Below are 19,946 nucleotides of genomic sequence, written 5' to 3' on the forward strand. Positions count from 1 at the left end.
CCTTCAAAGTGGGAGGTAGTAATCCAGCTATTCGTCCATGATAAACTGCTTTGATGATCGCTGTTACTATCATCATGGAGCTTTCTACTAACATATCCATGCATAGTCTTCTGCTTATGTAGGCTTATCCTTTCATCTGATGATATGTTGTGGTAGAGTTGTGTGACTTCTTTGGGCATGTATTCTAGGTCATCAGACACAGAGTGTTGCTCAAGGAGCTGCCTTCCAAGTCTTATGATGCTATCAACTTCATGTATGCAAACTTGGTCAAGGGATGCACTTCGATGCTTGGTGGTTAAAAGATGTTGCCGAAGGGATATGATGCGACATTCAAAAGCATTTTGGATCAATGTTAAGCCTCTGCCATCTTGTTTACATTTTAGGTAGAGGCGGGCTACAATGTTTATGTGGAAATTATGTGTGCTTGTTAGTATTATTCAGATTTTCACATCAATGGCTTGGATCTCATCAAGCGTCCAATCAAGCAGCCCAAATGTTGGTATGAGTACTAGCACTGCAAACACATTGTAGGCCACTGTTTTATTGAATGCAGAGAGTTCTGAGGTCCAAATTTTCTCTATTCTGCTGTAATATTCTTTAGTGACACGTGTTTTGTTACAAGTGCCACTATAAAATATATTTTCATCCACCCCTAGATACCTGTAACATTCCTTGTCAGATACAGGGGTAACAGTTAGATCATTGACGGAGATGCTACTAGTCTGGTTTAAAGTTTTCCCCCTTTTCACAACCATATAACAACATTTATCCTGACCAAACTCCAACCCTACATCCTTTGAGAATGTTGCAACTAGGTCAATGCATATTCTTTGCATAAAGTTTTAAGTTATCCACAAAAAACTGTAATTTTGGTATTTCTGTTCCCTTGTGACCCAGTGAGATACCCTTCAGACTTCCTTAACATAAATGACAAGGGGTTTACAGATAGTATAAACAACATTGCAGAGAGGCTGTCTTCTTGGAATATGCCTTTGTGATATTGTTTTCTATTGGTGATAATTGAATGAATGAATGTATATATGTGAGTGTGTGTGTGCACGCACGCACAGATTAGTATGTTTTATGTATGTATTCTCATGCATATAGTTACATACCCGGACAGGACATGCTCATACATATTTAAATGATAAACTTCTGGAAAGTTTTACAGATTTTTACAGTTCCAGTGATGGACTGGATCTGTAGTTTTCAAATTAGCTTTCTCCTTTCTGGTTTTGAGAAGCGTAAGTTCTCAAGATTATGTATGTGTACACACACACACACATATATATATACGTATGTGTATTTTTTCAGTGTTTACAAATAACACACAAAAAATAAATAAACAGTTACCAGGGTAGCAAAAATTCACACAAGTAACAAGGATGTAACAACCTATTTATAAAGGTAGAAACTCTGGGTTAAGGTGAAATGTTTTGTATAATATAGATAAATAAATAAATGGAGTTAAACACAGGTATTATTCAAATTCTTTTACTTCCGACATATGTTTTGAAGACAACATTGGTATTATTCCAAGAGGAATAAAATGGTGTAAAACAATGCAATCTTCTCAACAGGGAAAGAAAGAAACCAAACACATTAATAAGATATGTTAACACACTTCATCACTATACATTCCCTTCATCATTATATGCAGTCATCACATTCTGTTAAAATGTCTTATTAGTGTGTTTGGTTTCTTTTTTTCCATGATGAGAAGATTGCATTGTTTTACACCATTTTATTCCTTCTGGAATAATACCAATGTTGTCTTCGAAACATGTCAGAAGTAAAAGAATTTGAATAACACCTGCGTTTAACTCCATTTATTTATTTATAGATATTATAACATAAATGATATTACAGATGAGAACAAATGTGTTGATTCAACTTATAACAAGCTTCAATTCTGGTTTGTGTTTACAACCATGGCATTATTATGAAAAAAAAAAATGTTTAAAAATATCAAACATTTCTTTTTGGTGTCACAGATAGATGCAACATATGTGTACTTTTTCTGTAAGGAACATAAATTTATATCTGGGTTAAAAATAGAAAAAAATTATATAAACATATTTTAATGCATATGCATTACTTGTTTCCATGTCATATCCTTACATAAAATTATACATTCACATTATATTACATATATTACATTATATTATAGCTCTAGGTTTGATGCAATATAGATATGATATATTCAAATCTATCAAATACTTCAGTAAACTTTGTATTTGCAAAATATTTATCATTGTTGTCTCTATAAAGATAGCACCCACCAAAAAAAAAAAAAAAGGAACTAATGTATCTCAAGGTTTGGTTATAGCTCACACACTCTTTCATCCGTACATTACTCATAATCGCTTTAACTATATGTAATCCTAGATAACTGATGCCACTCTTCACTTGTTAAGTATTTGTACACAAGCATCCTGGGCAACTTATGACAGTACACTGCTTTCTTGCAAAATAGTTTACCAATGAGGCCATGAAATCAAATCCTCATGTTCTTCAACACAGTTGCTCTACATATCAAGGAAAAAATCTTGTACTTCCCCTTATATCTGAATCACTGATACACGCATGAAACTGTTAAAGTTGCTACAAATATTAGGCTATATAACCTATGAAAATATCTCCTGGTAATATCACACTGTCAAACCTCCATCTAAAAGATTAGGTTTTGTTTTCAACTTTGATTGGTGGCTGATATGACACATATCTAGGACAGATTTAAAGCCACACACACACAAACTTCTTTTAAAAACCTTCTTGATTATTAGCAGCCTTAATAATTCATGCTAAATACTTGACTTTGCAGAGCCATGTAAACATCAAGCAGTCTCCTTTAGTCAATGTTGACCAGACAATACACATATGAGCAGGCTTGGATAAGATCTTTTTTTGAGGAAGAATAACAGTTGCCCATGTGCATATCTCCTCTCTCCATACTACTGATGTATATCGAAGGAGGAAAAACCCATTGACTTAGGCCTATCCAGCTTGGCACCAATGTCATTGCAGGTGTTACTGCCAGAATACAATGACCCAGAACAAGTGCCATCTAACAGTTCTACCAATCTACATTCATTATGATATAAAATATTTAACAATGATTTTGATTATACAGGTGGTTTCTGCTGTTAAATCCTAGGAAAGTTCTGATTTAGATGACCCATTCTTGATGGTTGCCAATCCATAATCACCCTGATTTGTTTGCAGACTTAGTGTATCAAGGACAATATTATCAAACGTATTTTTCCTTTTAAAGATGGTATGGTGTCATCTGAATGAGATTTAGTTGCTATTTCTTGCAGGTCATGAGACTACAAAGGCTCTGTTGTCAGCCTATTGTTGTATCCTTTAAATTTAGATAGCTCTGGCATTAAGGGATATATTTCTTCTATTCATGAAAAAATAAATTCTCATCACAGCATCTTACATTTGACTGAGGTGTATTTACAGGAAGAGAGAACATTAGAATTCAGAACAGAAATATTATAATTAATGATTGAACACTATCAATAAACTGAAATCTCAATGTCAAGATTGTATCTAGTAGTTATGCATTATGCAACATTCTATGTGAGGGAATGAATCAAAGGCTCAGTAACTGAGATTATTGATTGGTAGCAACAACTAGTTTAGATCAGGGAAACAGGGAAGCACAGCTGAACAGACACATTATCCATATAATAAATACTACAGTTGCCAGGTAGGTGAACCAGTTTGTACAAGCCATGCGAGACTATTGTTTTCTTTCTCGGATCTAGTAAAAACAATTTCCTGTGTGCATCATTAATATCTAGGCTGCTATAAATATTTAAAACAATAATACAATTTAAATTATTCTCCTGTTTTCTTGAACATCTAATTAGAATTCAATTAATTTATACCATTATTTTGAATAATGATGTTTTTGTGAAATTAAGATATAATTATAAACGATATAATTTTCTTATTGATTACCAAATTTAAAGTAAATATTGAATAACCATAACTTAACTAACATAAATGCAGTCTTGACAAATTAGCTGCTTGATATATGTGTGTGTGTGTGTGTAAGTATATATATATATATATATATATATATATATATATATATACAGGGTGCGATGGATAAATTGCCGCCATTTTATATATGTAATTTCATGTGTGCACATTGTTTGTTTTTGATTTTGACTACACAGCATAGTATGATCAGTTGGGTACTATCTGTGAGAAAAACAGCACCAATGATGCAGTTCACACTGCCAGAAATTTGGAAATGACATGTACTGCTTAGTATTCATGCCAAAAGCTCCAATACAAACATTTCAGAGTGTTTGGGTGTCAATCTGAGGACACTGCAGAGGATTCAGAAAGAGTTGGATGAATCTAATGGTGATTATAAAGATATGGCAGCTTGGAAAACTCTGATTGCTCTGATAAGAAAAGAACTCCTGAATTTGTTGGTGAGATCCAGGCTATGATTGACAATAATCCCTCCAAGTCAATCAGGTCCATTGCTAGGGACATAGGAGTGTCTGAGTTTCTTTTCAGGCAGGTAGTGCATGAAGACATTCGGTATTCATCATACAAGATGAGAAAGGGCCAATTTTTATCTCAAGCCATCAAGGAAAAGAGGAGAGACCATGCTACAAAGCTTTTGAACAAACTCAAGTACCCCCTCCAACCAAACCTGCTTTGGTCTTTCTCAGATGAGAAAAATTTCTGGCAGGATCAGATGGTGAACACAGAACAGCCATTGGCTTGCCATGTTCCCAAAACATGTACCAAGAGTAACAAAAAAATCAAACATACAGTCAACATCATGGTGCTTGGGGTGATCACTAGTGATGGTGACATTATGCCTCCATTTATATTCCCACACTGCCTCACTCGCAACATGGAGGCCTACATCAGGTGCCTGGAGGAGGTAGTGCTACCCTGGGTCAAGAGAGTGGCTGCTGGAAGACCCTATTTCTGGCAACAGGACTCCACATCATGCTACACAAGCAGGAGAACTCAGTCATGGATGTAGCATGATGTGGAGTCCTGTTGCCAGACAGGTTGGGTCCAGCAGCCACTTTCTTGACCCAGGGTAGCACTACCTCCTCCAGGTACCTGATGAAGGCCTCCATCAGTTCATCTTTGGTATTACAAGGAGTTTTGTTGGTCTCTTGCTCAACTGTACCCCACACATAATAATCAAGGAGGTTGCAGTCTGGGGAATTAGATAGCCAGATGTTAGTGGTGATGTGGTCGCAGAAATTGTCTGACTGCAAGCTACTTACCACACAGCTACTCCTGCGCCTATTTATTTATATATATATATAATATATGTGTATATGTATGTAATATATATATGTAATATATATGTGTATATATATGTAAGATATATATATATGTGTATATATATGTAAGATATATATATATGTGTAATATGTGTATCTATATATATAAAAATGAGAATGTGTGTCTGTCTGTCTGTCTGTGTGAATCCCTAAAACTCGAGAACTACGCAACCAATTTCATTCAAATTTTACACATGCCTTACTTAGGGTTCTAGTTGTGTTTTAGTCAAAAAATTTTTTAACTTCTTGCAGAGTTCGAGCCCACGGCAACATAATATCTCCTCCACTATTTAAGTATTACGTGTCAAAAGTGAAACAAAAACACTCATGTCAAATACTTTCACTTTAAAAATGAAACTATTCCACTAACTGAAACAATCACATTTCGATACTGTAATGACAGATACTTTCACAGAGAGAGAAAGAGAGAGACAGAAAAGTATATGTATACATATACATGTATATGTACACCATTTCGATACTGTAATGACAGATACTTTCAGAGAGAGAGAGAGAGAAAGAGAGAGAGAGAGATGTATATGTATACATATAGATGTATATGTACACGTATATGTATAGATATAGAGAGAGAGAAAGAGAGAGAGAGATGTATATGTATACATATAGATGTATATGTACACGTATATGTATAGATATAGAGAGAGAGAGAAAGAAAGAGAGAGATGTATATGTATACATATAGACGTATATGTACACGTATATGTATAGATAGAGAGAGAGAGAGAGAGAGAGAGAGATGTATATGTATACATATAGATGTATATGTACACGTATATGTATATATATATATATATATATATATATATATATATATATATATGCATACATGTATACATGTGTAGATGTATATATATATATATATATATATATATATATATAGATGTACATGTAATATGTACATATATACATGCATACAGATATCTATACGTATATACACCCATCACACACACATACACATGCACACAAACACACACATTAGTCATTTGTTTTCTTATCCAAAACTACGTCAAAGGTACTGAATGGATCTTTATGAAATTTGGAAATTATATTCTTTGCATAACGGCCATAACTCCCATGAAAATTCATATATTTTTGATGTTGATGAAATTTTAACCCCAACATAACAGATGAGCATTATTTGTAATTCAACGGTACAACAGTGTAAGACTACCCTTTCAGATATACTTACATTGTGATTTCTGCAATGTGGTGCATAAATTGTCAAGTAAATGAGACGCATCTTTGCCTCCACTGATTCACTTGCAAAGTGTTGAGTAAAATTATTTCGTTGCAGACCTCCGGCCATTTTGTTCTGTTGTTAATTCTGTAGATGACCTCAGACACAAAGTCTTTCCCAACTTTAAACAAAACTACCAAAATCACAAGTGGCTTTGTGAAAGAGCAATATTAGCTCCAAAAAACGTAGCTGTTACAAAAATTAATCAACACCTGATGCATTCTCTTCCCGGCAATCTTCAAACTTACAAATCTGTTGATACAGTTCCAGATACAAATGAAGTGGTGAACTATCCTTCTGAATTTCTCAATTCGTTGGAGCCTCCAGGACTACCTCCCCACATATTATCACTTAAAGTTGGAACGCCTGTTATGCTGCTCCGCAATCTGGAACCACCAAGACTTTGCAATGGAACATGACTCGTGATAAAGAAAATGATGTCACATGTTATCGAGGCTACCATTCTTTCTGGATGTGCAAAAGGGGATGACGTCTTTATTCCAATAATTCCTCTTACTCCATTAGGAGCAGACATTCCTTTTACATTCAGAAGACTAGAATTCCCCCTTCGTGTGACTTTTGTCATGTCCATAAACAAATCTCAGGGTCAAACACTGTCTGTAGCTGGTCTTCTCTTGGAAGAGCCCTGCTTCTCACATGGACAACTGTATGTTGGCTGCTCAAGAGTGGGCAGCAAAAAAACCTATTTGTATATGCTCCACAAGGGAAAACAAGGAACATTGTTTACAACGAGGTGTTATAATCACAACAGCAAGAAAGTATGTACATGATCACCTTCTTTTACGAAACTTCATTGACTTTCATATATTTATATTGATATACATATATATACGTGTGTTTGGGTGCGTGTGTGTATATACATCTCTATATATAAAGATGATGCGTAGTCTAGACGGCGTTTTTAGATTTCATTATTCTCTTTAACCCGGGCAACGCCGGGTATTTCTGCTAGTATGTAATATATTCTTTTACTTGTTTCAGTCATTTGACTGCAGCCATGCTGGAGCACCGCCTTTAGTCGAGAAAATCGACCCCGGGACTTATTCTTATCTATCTATCTATCTATCTATTTATATATATATATATATATATTTGTAATATGTATATATGTAATATATATCTATATCTATATATATGTATGTAATATATATATGTGTGTAATATATATATATATATATATGGGAGAATTTATGAAAAAAACAACAGACGAAGACAGGTGGTGTAAACAACAAATGGATGTATTAGTTTAACGCTCGGGAATAGAGAATGTCTTTGACATTTCGAGCTACGCACTTCAACTGAAAGGAACACAGAAAGAAATAAGGAGAGAAACAAGGAGAAAAAAAATATAAATGTAGTGGTCAGCGATCTATCATGGCGAATGTATGTAATATATATATATATATATATATATATATATATGTATGTATAAAGACACACACGTGTGTGTATGTATGTATCTTCATCATTTAATGTCTATATTCCATATTGGCAAACGTAGGATGAGACAGGGTCCAAAGATTGTATCATGTACCATTGCCTACTTTAGCATGGTTTCTATGACGATGCTCTTCTTAACACCAACCACTTTATAGCATACAATTCATACCACCAGCACTAGCCAAGTTGCTATGCAGCTTGCAAGACTATGACCCTGCCACAAAAAAGAGGTAACTTTATGCTAGAAGATGAGTGATTAAGATATGAAGGAAAGATCCAGAGCAAACAGATTTCTTTCTGTACAAGTGCTACATGACTTCTCACATTTAAGAAGCGGGATGGGGTGATCAGGTTAGAACTGGGAAGAGATAAAAATAGCAGTGATGAGGTGTTTGGGTGGACCCTCAACTGTCTTTTTGTTTCATTATTTTCTCTTAAAAACTGTTTTGTTTTGTGCTATAATCAACTTAGTAGTATTCTCCTCTCAAATTATACAATTCATAATTTATTTTGGTACAGCTCTTAGTTTTTAATTCTGAATCCATTATATACGTACTACCTCTATGCATTTGTAACAAGCAATAAAAATGAATTATATGGATGAGAGAATTATGTTTAGTGCACTATTCTACAGTCTATTTTATTGTTTTTACATTTTTATTCATTATTGAAACATTGGTCATACTGAATACCATAAATATCAACTGACAAAGATATTAAAGTGCAACAATAAATATAATGACAAACTGAACCATTTAGATGATTGCTTGATATGAAATGCTGCCTCTGATGGCATCACATTTCACAGGTGGAAGCTCCAGAGAAAATGTATATTTATATAAAGATTTTCAAGTCTTCTATGAGGTAATATAAATGGTGATTTCACTTTGAAGATTGGATGATGCTAGTAATTCTTTTAAGTAACATGTTTATTCTGGCCATTATTCTCATATCAAGTAACAGGACTGAATTAAGTGAAGATGTTGAATATAAACTAGCTTGTAGCTAAAAATCAATGCTATCACTTACATCTTCAACAGATAATGTTTTGAATAATATGCTTGAGGGTCACATCAAGTGGCTTCTAGTGGCAGAAGCCTGAACTACAATGGGCTTGTCCCATAGAGCACATTCCTGGTTACTTTTGGGTACCCATCATATTTTATATATTTAACCTAAGCAGTTTTATTTGTTTATTTGCATCATTATCTCCATATTAGCTCACCTAGATTCCTCTTATAACCATTCTTTACCCAATGGACTTAGTCTTCAATAAAGACATCAGAAGTTCAAATCATATGAGTGCTATGAAATTTTTGTCTATATTGAGCATCTTTGGATCTCATCTGTTGACTCTCTCTCTCTCTCTCTCTCTCTCTCTCTCTCTCTCTATGTATGTGTGTGTGTGTGTGTGTGTGTATGTGTATATATATATATATATATATATATATATATATATATATATATAGCTGTCTAAAAATACATAAGTTAGAAAAAATTGGCACTTATATATTGGTTAAGAGAGGGTGTATATTATTATTAATAAAATACAATATTATAGACTCATCCCAAGAGTTGAGAAAATCCCTGACAATCATCGAAAAGATTGAACACCTGAACTTTTCTCAACTCTTGTACCTTTCCTTCATTGGACACTAAACTCCACTTGCGAAGACCTGTTGAGACAAGTGAAATTGAAATCGAACTAAATTCGACGACTGGCACCCATGCCAACATCGTCTCCTTCATTCGACACGAAACTTGGTTTGTGAAGACCTGTTGGGGCAAGCGAAAGTGAAATCGTGATGGCACCTGTGCCCAGCGTTGCCTTCCTGGCACATGTAAAGACATTCGAGTGAGATCGTTGCCAGTGCCGCTGGACTGGCTCCTGTGCAGGTGGCACGTAAAATACACCATTTTGAACGTGGCCATTGCCAGTACTGCCTGACTGGCCCTCTACACTCTCAGAGTGGTTGGTGTTAGGAAGGGCATCCAACTGTAGAAACTCTGCCAAATCAGATTGGAGCCTGGTGTAGCCATCTGGTTCACCAGTCCTCAGTCAAATCGTCCAACCCATGCTAGCATGGAAAGCGGACGTTAAACGATGATGATGATGATGATGATGATGAATAAGGCAGTGAGCTAGCAGAATTGTTTGCACATTGGGCCTGGTGCCTATAGTCACATATGTGTGTGTGTACCTGAATGGTACCATTGTCAATTTACAGAGTAAGATAGAGAAAATACCAATAAGTAAATTTATGCTAAATTGTAACCATTAAATATGCAGAACACTTTTTAAATTTTAAATAAGCTTGAAATAAATTTGGTATTAAATTTAAACTTTGGTATTAAATTAAAAAATATCTGATACGAATTAATGGTATTTGTTTGCTATTTAGCAAGTAACATGTTAAATCTTATTTCATACTTACAAAACTCTAGGAGGCAAAAATATACGATTTATAACTTCTATGATAAACATGAATGGAGAATAAAAATAATCAAAGCAGTAACATGTATTTTGACTAGTGATGACAAATTAAGAAACAAGCATCATTAAATGTGAACATGAAAGAAAAGATTACGTTAATAGGAATAAATAATTCCTGCTATGTAATAAAATATTTTGAGTATTTGGCAAAATTCCAAATCAAAGTCTATCAGGTTTATCTGATTAAAAAAAAGAAAAAGAATTCTGCACTTGTGTCTCCTCTTGATAGGTCATTGTTGAAGCTTTACTCAAAATAAATGCCATGATGAAATATTGAAAGGATTGGCATGCAGTCATCAAGGAAATTGATCAAGGAATGATAAAGTGAGTTCTGTAAATTTTTAATAAGGCTTTTCTATAAATTATTCATTATTTTTTAATATTAATAGTTGCAGTTCAATAGTTTGCTTGCATTTATTGTATGTTGAACACCAATCATTATAATAGATATAACATATATCACATGAGGATGGAAAATACTAATATTGAAAGGAAAATAAAATCAGGCAGAGAAGTCATCAGGTTATGTGGAACAGCAATCAAAATAAACATAACATTTATATATTACACACTGAAGAAAAATGGTACTAATAATGGTGAAATAAATCATTTTAAAGGTGAATTTTGAAGTGGATTTAGCTAGAAATAATGGCAATACTATATTGAAATAAAAGTGAAGCTTAAATTAAAAAATGATTGAAGACTACCTGCTGGATATGAACCCACAAACAAACTAATAATGGTTTCTAATTTAGACATAAGGCCAACGATTTTGAGGAGAGAAGGTAATTTGATACCTTCAAACCCAGGACTTAGCTGATATTTTATTTTATTGACTCTGGTGAGATGAAAGACTCAGATTGTAAAGAACAGGAAGAAATACTGCAAGACAGCATTTCTGACACCCTAATGATTCTGCCAACTCTCTGCTCCAAAATGATATTAAAAATAATTGAAATAAAAAAAAAACAGAGATTTATTTAAGTCTTACTTAGACTTGGAGCAATTCATGAAGTCAATAAAATTTTACTGAAAGGCTTAGATTGTATATATAATTTATTCTTGTAGAAATTAACAGATATTTAAAATTGTCTTCTTACATATACACTTTATAAACCCTGACATTTTTATCATCTCCTAAAGAAAAGTTAAATCTAACACTCAATGATTTTTCAGTTTCCAATGAGTCAAGTACTCTATCAGGAAGTTGTTCTTTCCTCTCTTTTCTTTCCTTGTCAGATAAACAGAGTTCCAGTGTTTTACTTAGTGTTTGCACATTTTCACTGGTGAAGTACATATGTATGCTCAACTTTTGGATAGTGCAACTTCCCAATAACAATAAACAATGCACATCACTCTAACTAATACTGACAGGCTCTGCCTAACAAAAAAGGAAGAAAACAGAGGATTTCTAAATGCAGAAGACATTATTAGCACTTTGCTATTGGGGTTAAAAAGCTATTTAATGTGTAGTGAAGAAAGAATATGATTAGCAGCTAGAAATATCCAAAAAACAGGAGAATTCAAGAAGAGAAGGAGGAGCAACAAGAAAAGTAGCTGGAAAGAGAAGGAATTACATGACTAATTCATGCAACAAACCAAGGATGTTCAAAGTAAAGATTGTTGGTTGTGGCTAGTGGATGGAAACCTGAAGTGAGAAACTGACTTGCTAATTATAGTTGTTCAGCAACTAGCTATTAGAATAAATCTGATAAAAGGCAAAGATTGATAAAACTCAGAGAGCAAACGCAGAACCTGTGGGAAAGGAAATGAAAGAATTAACCATCTTTTAAGTGAATGCAGTAAGCTAGTATAAAGAGAGTATAAGTGTAGGCATAACTGTGTAGATGAAAGAATGCATTGGGATGTTAGCCAAATACGTGCATTCAAAGTAGCAGAAACAAAGTATGAACATGGGCCAGAAGGTGTGATGGGAAATAATAATTACATGATTTTATGAAAAGACTAGATATGATTGTAAAGGACAAAAATAAAAATATTTATAAAAAAAAGAAAGAAAAAGTGTAAGATCATAGAATTTGCAATACCATATGATAATTGAGTTGATACTAAAGAAACTGAAAAAAAATATCATGACCTAGCCAGAAAGATGAAGAGGTTGTGGAAAACTAAGATGACAATTATTTTTATGATAATTGGAGTACTTGGTACAACACCCAAACTGCTACCTAAAAGACTGATAGATATTAAAATTGAGACTTGCATTGTTGACCTGAAGTGCAAACTTGTATTCTGCAAGAATCTTAAGAAAGATCCTTCAGATTTGAGGAAACTTGGTATCACCAAATCTCAAGACAACGTCCTGCAAACTAATGTAGCATGTAATGGCTTCAATAATAATAATAATAATAATAATAATAATAATAATAATAATAATAAAGTATTGATTCAAAATATCTATATTTGTTACAATATTGTAATTTTTTTCATCACCAAAAGAAGTTATGCTGTGAAGGTACTGGCATAGCTGTGGTTAAGAAATTGCTTCAAAACTACATGATTCTAGGTTTGATTCCACTGCAGAGCAACTTGGTAAAAGTCTTCTATTGTAGCTTTGGGTTTCCAATGCCATGAGAGCAGAATGAAACTGTTTAGAAGGTTGTCATGCATGCATGTCTGTGTGTACAGGGAGTTTTCTTTTTTTCTAATTATTCAAATTCTTCCTACAAAGAAACTGTGTGCATGGCTTAAATGAAATTTGTTGAGGCAGACTTTTCTATTGCTGTAAGTCCTTCTTGTTGCCATCCCTCACTTGTTTTTTAAGTAAGGCAATATTTTCTCATAGCTAGAGTGTTTTTCCTGGAAGACTGGAAACAAACAACAATGGTGATGCGTATTTACAACCATCACAGGATGTCAAGACTAAGGTTAATATGGACATACATGCATACGTACATACTATATATATACACAACAGCTTGCGTCTATCAAATACACCTACAAGGCTTTGATTTTCCTGGAACTAAAGTAGAAGACACTTGCCCAAGCTGCTAAGCATCTTGAGATCACATGGTTGGAAACAAGCTTCTTAATGACATAGCCACACCTGCAACTATAGCCACACTACACCTACATATTCATATTTTATATTTTATGTTAGTTGAAGAGATGAAACAAAAAGTAAATAAACAATTTGTGAAAAAAATTGTGCTCAAATTTGTATAACATATGCAATATTAGTATTTGGAATAAATGTTATGCAATGGAGTTCCTAACTAGACTCTCATTTTAATCATAATGAATAAGTTGCTGTACAATGATAAACATGTGTTAATGTCCCTCCAACCTTCATTCCATCAAATCAATTACTTCAAGATTCAGTTATCTCTCCCATACTCTTCTACATTAACAACTAACCTGCTGCCATGTGCACAGAATGGCCTTGCCTACATTTCTAAATTTTCTGCATGCAGATCTTGTATATATACACAGCCTCCAAACACTTCAACACCTATAGCTAGACATGTACATTATCTATGAACAGGAATCTTTTATAAAAAAAAACAAAAAAAAAAAAACACACACACACATACATTTTACAATAATAATGATTTAACAGTTTGATACATCACCAACACCAGACATCTTAAGAAAACAAACCCACCTTACTAAATCATTACTAGTCATTAATGACATGCAGCTAAAACAATTATACTCTTTATCTCTATCTGTATTTTCCCTCCAGCCACTTGCAAGATCCCACAGTTAACGATAATACAGCCCAAAGTCCATATCTTTCAGTCTGAGAAAGTTTTTGACATTTCTCTCCAAACTCTGACCAAAACCAAAATAAAAATGATTCCAGGACAGTAGCTCAATGAATATGTAACAATTTTAACAACCAAGAATATTGGGAAAATATACCAATCAAAAAGAATACAATGGGAGGAACATAAATATTATATATATTATAGAACATAAATTTATAAGGCTATAAGTGCTAATGTGTTAGTATATAATGCTTTGCTAATGAGGCCTAGATAAAAGCAAAACATGTTCAGAGCTGTCTCCCATATTTTACATAGAACTGAAAATAAAGTTAGTTGCTCACTAATGTTAGATTTTCTGCATCACAATTATTTCTAGCTGACCCTTTAAAGATACTGGCATTAAATGTTATTTATTCTCTAGACAATTATATTTTCCTATGTATATTTATTTATTTAGTGATTTTTTTCATCACCACTTCAACAAGTACAGTGTAAGTTAAGTTTTGTGCATGTGGTCAGAATAATACCAAAACATATCTAAAAAAATATCAAATTTAAAAAAAAATTAATATTCACAAAAATAATTAAAATTTTCATCAGATGATTAAAAAGTATTAAAGATATTTAAAATACCAAATACAAACCTTTGTCGCCAGTTCCGTCTTACACAATTTTGGTGTTTGCGATCACGTTGCTTTCTTCTAAGACTCTCTTGAAAACGTTTCATTTTAACCCACTTTCTACCAGCTGTATCAAATGTACACCATATACACACCACAACACTTAACATGATGCCCCAATTGCAAATTATAACACCTGAAAACAAAAAAGAATATGAATTTAAATTTTATTCAAATGAGACTTCATGAAAAAATAAAACAAACTTAAGAAGTAATTATTTTATTTTGTTCTCTATATTAGTGTTGGTTATACCAGTTTAATGATTACTGCCTGTATTAATATGTCTAGGGGATATAATGAAACACTTTTCTAAACATATTCATGTTCTGTTGCTTATAGTTCTCTCTGTGTTTTCATAGAACATCTACCATAGTCACACTTACTTTCCACTACTCACACACATAACATTTAAACCAATGAAATAACATTTATTTCTCAATTCAATATGTTACAGTCTAGTCTCTAACATTACCAGACTAAATAATAAAATAAAATGATAAGTCAGTCATCTCTGCTGTAATGTAAAATTGTATGAAACATTGTTATAATATATAAAGGAAAAAATTTCCTAATAACAACCACTCATGTCTAAAACGTGATGGAGAACATATTTTTAAGGCAGACACAAGATTACTGGTGATTTCAGTTAAAAATAATGTATTGTTTATGTATATTATTAACTATGTTATTTTTTTAAGGGGGTAGGTGCAGTATGGCTGAATGGTTAAGAAGTTTGCTTTCACAATCATGAGGTCCCAGGTTCAATCTTACAATGGAACATCTTCAACAAATGTTATTGGGGTGACCCAAATCTTATGAGTGAAATTGGATAAATGGAAAATGTATAGAAGCCTGTCAGAAACAGCCTTTTCACACATACTGTGTCATGTTGATTCTACCTGAAAGTTGCATTAAGAATGATTAGCCATTGACACATTAATTCAGGAGCAGGTAATTCAGTTGATTGAACAACTGGATCATTCTCCATTATTTACGTTATTTACATTTGACAGATATTTATCCTCATCTTGTTTGTTGTTAACACAAAATTTCGACTGATATACCCTCCAACCTTCATCAGATGTCTTGGGAAAATTTCAGACCTGGGTTCTCATTCTTAAGGTATTTTTCGATGTTATTATTATTATTTCTCAAATCAATATGTTATAGTCAAGTCTATATAAATAAATAATAAAATAAAATAATTCAGCCATCTCTGCTGTAATATAAAATTGTAGGAAACATTGGTATATGGCATAGTGGTTAAGAGCACGGGCTACTAACCCAAAGATTCTGAGTTCAATTCCAGGCAGTGACCTGAACAACAACAACAACATCGAAAAATACCTTAGGAATGAGAACCCAGGTCTAAAATTTTCCCAAGACACCTGATGAAGGCTGGAGGGTATATCAGCCAAAACATTGTGTTAACAACAAACAAGATGAGGACAAATATCTGTCAAATGTAAATAATGTACATAATTCCTCATCTCTTAAATATAGAACTGTATGGATCATTCTCATCAAACAACAGAGCTCCCCCATTATTTTTGGATGTAAGACCCTAAAATTCATTTGTAATTTAGTACATAAATTACCGAATCCAGAACAAAAGATGCCCACAAAGGAATCTCCGAATAGTTACACAAACTGCTAAAAATAGGAGCCAAATCTTCTTTAAATCCTACCTACTGTCTTAAAAAGAAATACACTGGATAATACAGTCCTAGGTGCACTATACCTAAAGAAAAAGCCAAGATAGTCACAGCAGAATGCTTATAAAGATAGGTCTGCTCAACCAGGGCTAACTTAGAAGCTAAACAATAACATAGGACAAAAAACAAACAAACACTGCAATTGTTTTGAAGTTAGAAGAAAAGACAAGGTCTTAGAATTTAATTAAAACAGGATTAAATATAATTTTGGTTTAAATATGATTTTTGTAAAGAGAAATAATAGGTCAACTGCAAAGATAAATGCAACTCATAAAAAACGAAGATTCTGGTTCAAAGGAGCCATGCTACAGTTAATGTTTCATCTGAGATGATACATTAATTTGTTGGAATTGGAGTTGGACACAACAAATTTTGATATATCAAAGAACTGCAACAGAACTAGAATTAATGTACTGGGATTCATGGCTGTGAGTAAAAAGTTTGCTTCCTAACTAAATAGTTTCAGGTTCAGTCTCACAGCATGGCATCTTGGGTAAGTGTCTTCTCCTATAGCTCTGGTCTGACCAAAACCTTGTGAGTGGATTTGGTAGATGGAAACTGAAAGAAGTTTGTTGAATGTGTGTGTACACATGTGTGTGTGTGTATACATGTTTGTGTGAGTAAGTACATGTGGGTCTGTAGGTGTCACTCTCCCCTTGGTTTGACATTGCATGATAGTTGTAAACAAGTGTCACCACTGTACAATCTTCCATGAAAACATGTCTAGACATGGGGAAATTTTACCTCAGTTGGAAACAGGCGAGGGTTGGCAACACAGGGCATCAAACCATAGAAAATATGCATCAGTGACCCATGCAAACAATAAAATGGACATTGAAACTATTATGATGATGATGATGATGATGATGAAGAATTCATATGCTAGTGGCAATGAAGAGCATGAAATCTTCGATGCAAGTAAATTACACAAGTGGACATTTGTTTGGTACTAGCATGTAGGTTATTTTGACTGTGTATTTTTATACATGAATGCCATATTTACCACTTACTGTTCATATTATAATTGGCTGTGATACCTGTATTCAGCTAAGCAAACTGAGGCAAGTAATAAAATATATTTTGTCAAGGCAAACCATAACAGTTGAAATGCAATGTTCAGTATTAATTTATTGCAATAGTCTTGTATCTCAACCATGTGCTTCTTGTAAGCATATATTGTCAATATTGCTTATTATTCTTTAGTCTTGATGCTAAAGTTATCACTTCCCACCAATGTCATATTTAAAATATAACCATTACTATCATTATCATCAATTTAATCTGTTGGACTGCTTTCTTTCCAAACTTGCACAACTTCTATCTAGTTATTTATTACATACTTCCCTGATTTAATCATTCTTTGACTGCATTTTTGCTTGGTCTAACTGTTAAGAGACTGTATCATAACTTATGGTGGAATTTTGGGCAAAAATCATGATACTGTTATGCTTCTGCAACTGGGGATACCTTGTGGCTGAATAATCATGAAAACTTTTGGAAATGTATTTGTCTGGCAAGTGATTTGATCTTAGAATGTGTATTGAAACTAAAACCGCTACAGCAAGGAAAATACATTTCAACCATTCAAAAACACATAAAATAAATACTTATTATTTGGTATCAACATTTTCATCACACTAACTTCAATCTGGTCACAGATAGTTTCATTGCAACTGGTTTGGAACAAGGCTGTTGGTTAGTATATCTAGGCTTCAGGGATTATAAATATGATTCTTTCTCATCTACATTGGTCACTAATTTGGTTGTCACTGTCTGGTGCTCATACTTGGTCAGTTAACTTGGCATTTGGATGTAATTTACATACCCTCTCTTCCTTGATAATAATTTGCAGGTTTACAAGTGAGTATCCCATTCAATTACATTCATCCTCAGATAATATATTCATCCTCAAAGTTAATTGGTTCTATTTTAAGGCCCTATGCATATTGAGAAATACCTAATTTCAAAAATATAGAAGTTAATGCTATAATATGAATGAAATGAAGTTCATTTTAGAAAGAAAGAACATTATTATTGAAAGACTATAAGAAATGAAGTGGTTGATTCATAAATATTTGCTAAGAAGAAAGTCAAATATGTATAAGATTTCTGAGTGACATTTCAGCAGAGAAAATTTCCTTTATGCATATTTTGACATGAAAATATAAGATTCTTCAAAATACCATTTAGTCAATAATAATTTCATATATAATGAAGTTTCCAATTTATAACAGAAAGTAGACAGATAATTGAGATGTTAATGTCATGATATAAAGTATTAACAATATAAGTAAAATTGCTCTGACTGAAATAGAATACTGAATCAAGAAAATCTATTCCAAAAATCATTCAATAATCCTAAAGTAATCTCTTTGTCCTCAAACAAAGCCAAGTTAAGAACTTTGCATCAAATTCCATGCTGGAAGCCTTTAACCATTCTTTGCCAGAATCTTCCATTCAACCTAACTGTTGTATTTCTGACTTTAGAATATCATTCAGGGAGGTTTTTGAACTTATAAATGATATTGATCCATCAAAAGCTAATGGCCCAGATCAAACCCCAGTCATTCGAAAAATCTTTCTTCTGACATCCCCCCAATTCTAGTGATGTTGTTCAAGATTTGTTGCAAAGAGATTTTCTCTGTTCATGGAAGAAGTCTGTAGTTAACTCAGTTTTCAAAAACTCTGGTGAACATTCCTTCCCATCTCAACATACACCAATTAATCTATGAAGCACCAATAGTTAAGCTGTTTTAATCTATCAATAACAAGCTCATCATTAGCCAATCTCTTTATTAACAAACAGTATAAAGTCAGATCTACTTCTAACAAATGGTTACTACTCATAGGTTAAATAAGGCACTGGATAGCAGCTTTGATACTTTTGTTATTGTTTTAAATATCTGCAAATCATTTAACAAGGTATGGCATATCACAGGGATCAAAAGTTAGAGGCTAACTGCTATCTAATAGAGCATCATAAAAAGAATTGAGAAAGTAACTAATGTGAACTTGTTTGGGGAAATTAATACATAAGTATATCAATGAAAGAATAATTTGTGTAAAACCTTAGTGCAATGTTATTACTTATTATTTATTAACAAAAACCTCATCCAAATAGCCCTATGAAGAGAAGGGTGAGGCCATAGTCAATCCTACGACTTAATTGGTCCACTAATATTTGAAAACAATGGTGTTGTTCAGGTTTGTTAAATCTATCAATAAAATACAAGACAAATAAAAACAAAAAATAAAAATATTTAAGGA

At 33.2% G+C, this 19,946-nt stretch overlaps 1 protein-coding gene across 1 annotated transcript in view; it reads right to left on the bottom strand.

The window, feature by feature from the left end:
* LOC106883518 (diacylglycerol lipase-alpha) overlaps positions 1-19,946 on the bottom strand; it is a 103,671-nt gene that overhangs the window by 60,088 nt on the left and 23,637 nt on the right. Inside the window, exon 3 of the mRNA XM_089338469.1 lies at positions 14,928-15,099. Coding sequence (XP_089194595.1) covers positions 14,928-15,099 — 172 coding nt within the window. The remainder of the gene's footprint in view (positions 1-14,927; positions 15,100-19,946) is intronic.

This window comes from Octopus bimaculoides, chromosome 2 (assembly GCF_046866305.1).
Source record: "Octopus bimaculoides isolate indiv1 chromosome 2, ASM4686630v1, whole genome shotgun sequence".
Lineage (NCBI taxonomy): Eukaryota > Metazoa > Mollusca > Cephalopoda > Octopoda > Octopodidae > Octopus > Octopus bimaculoides.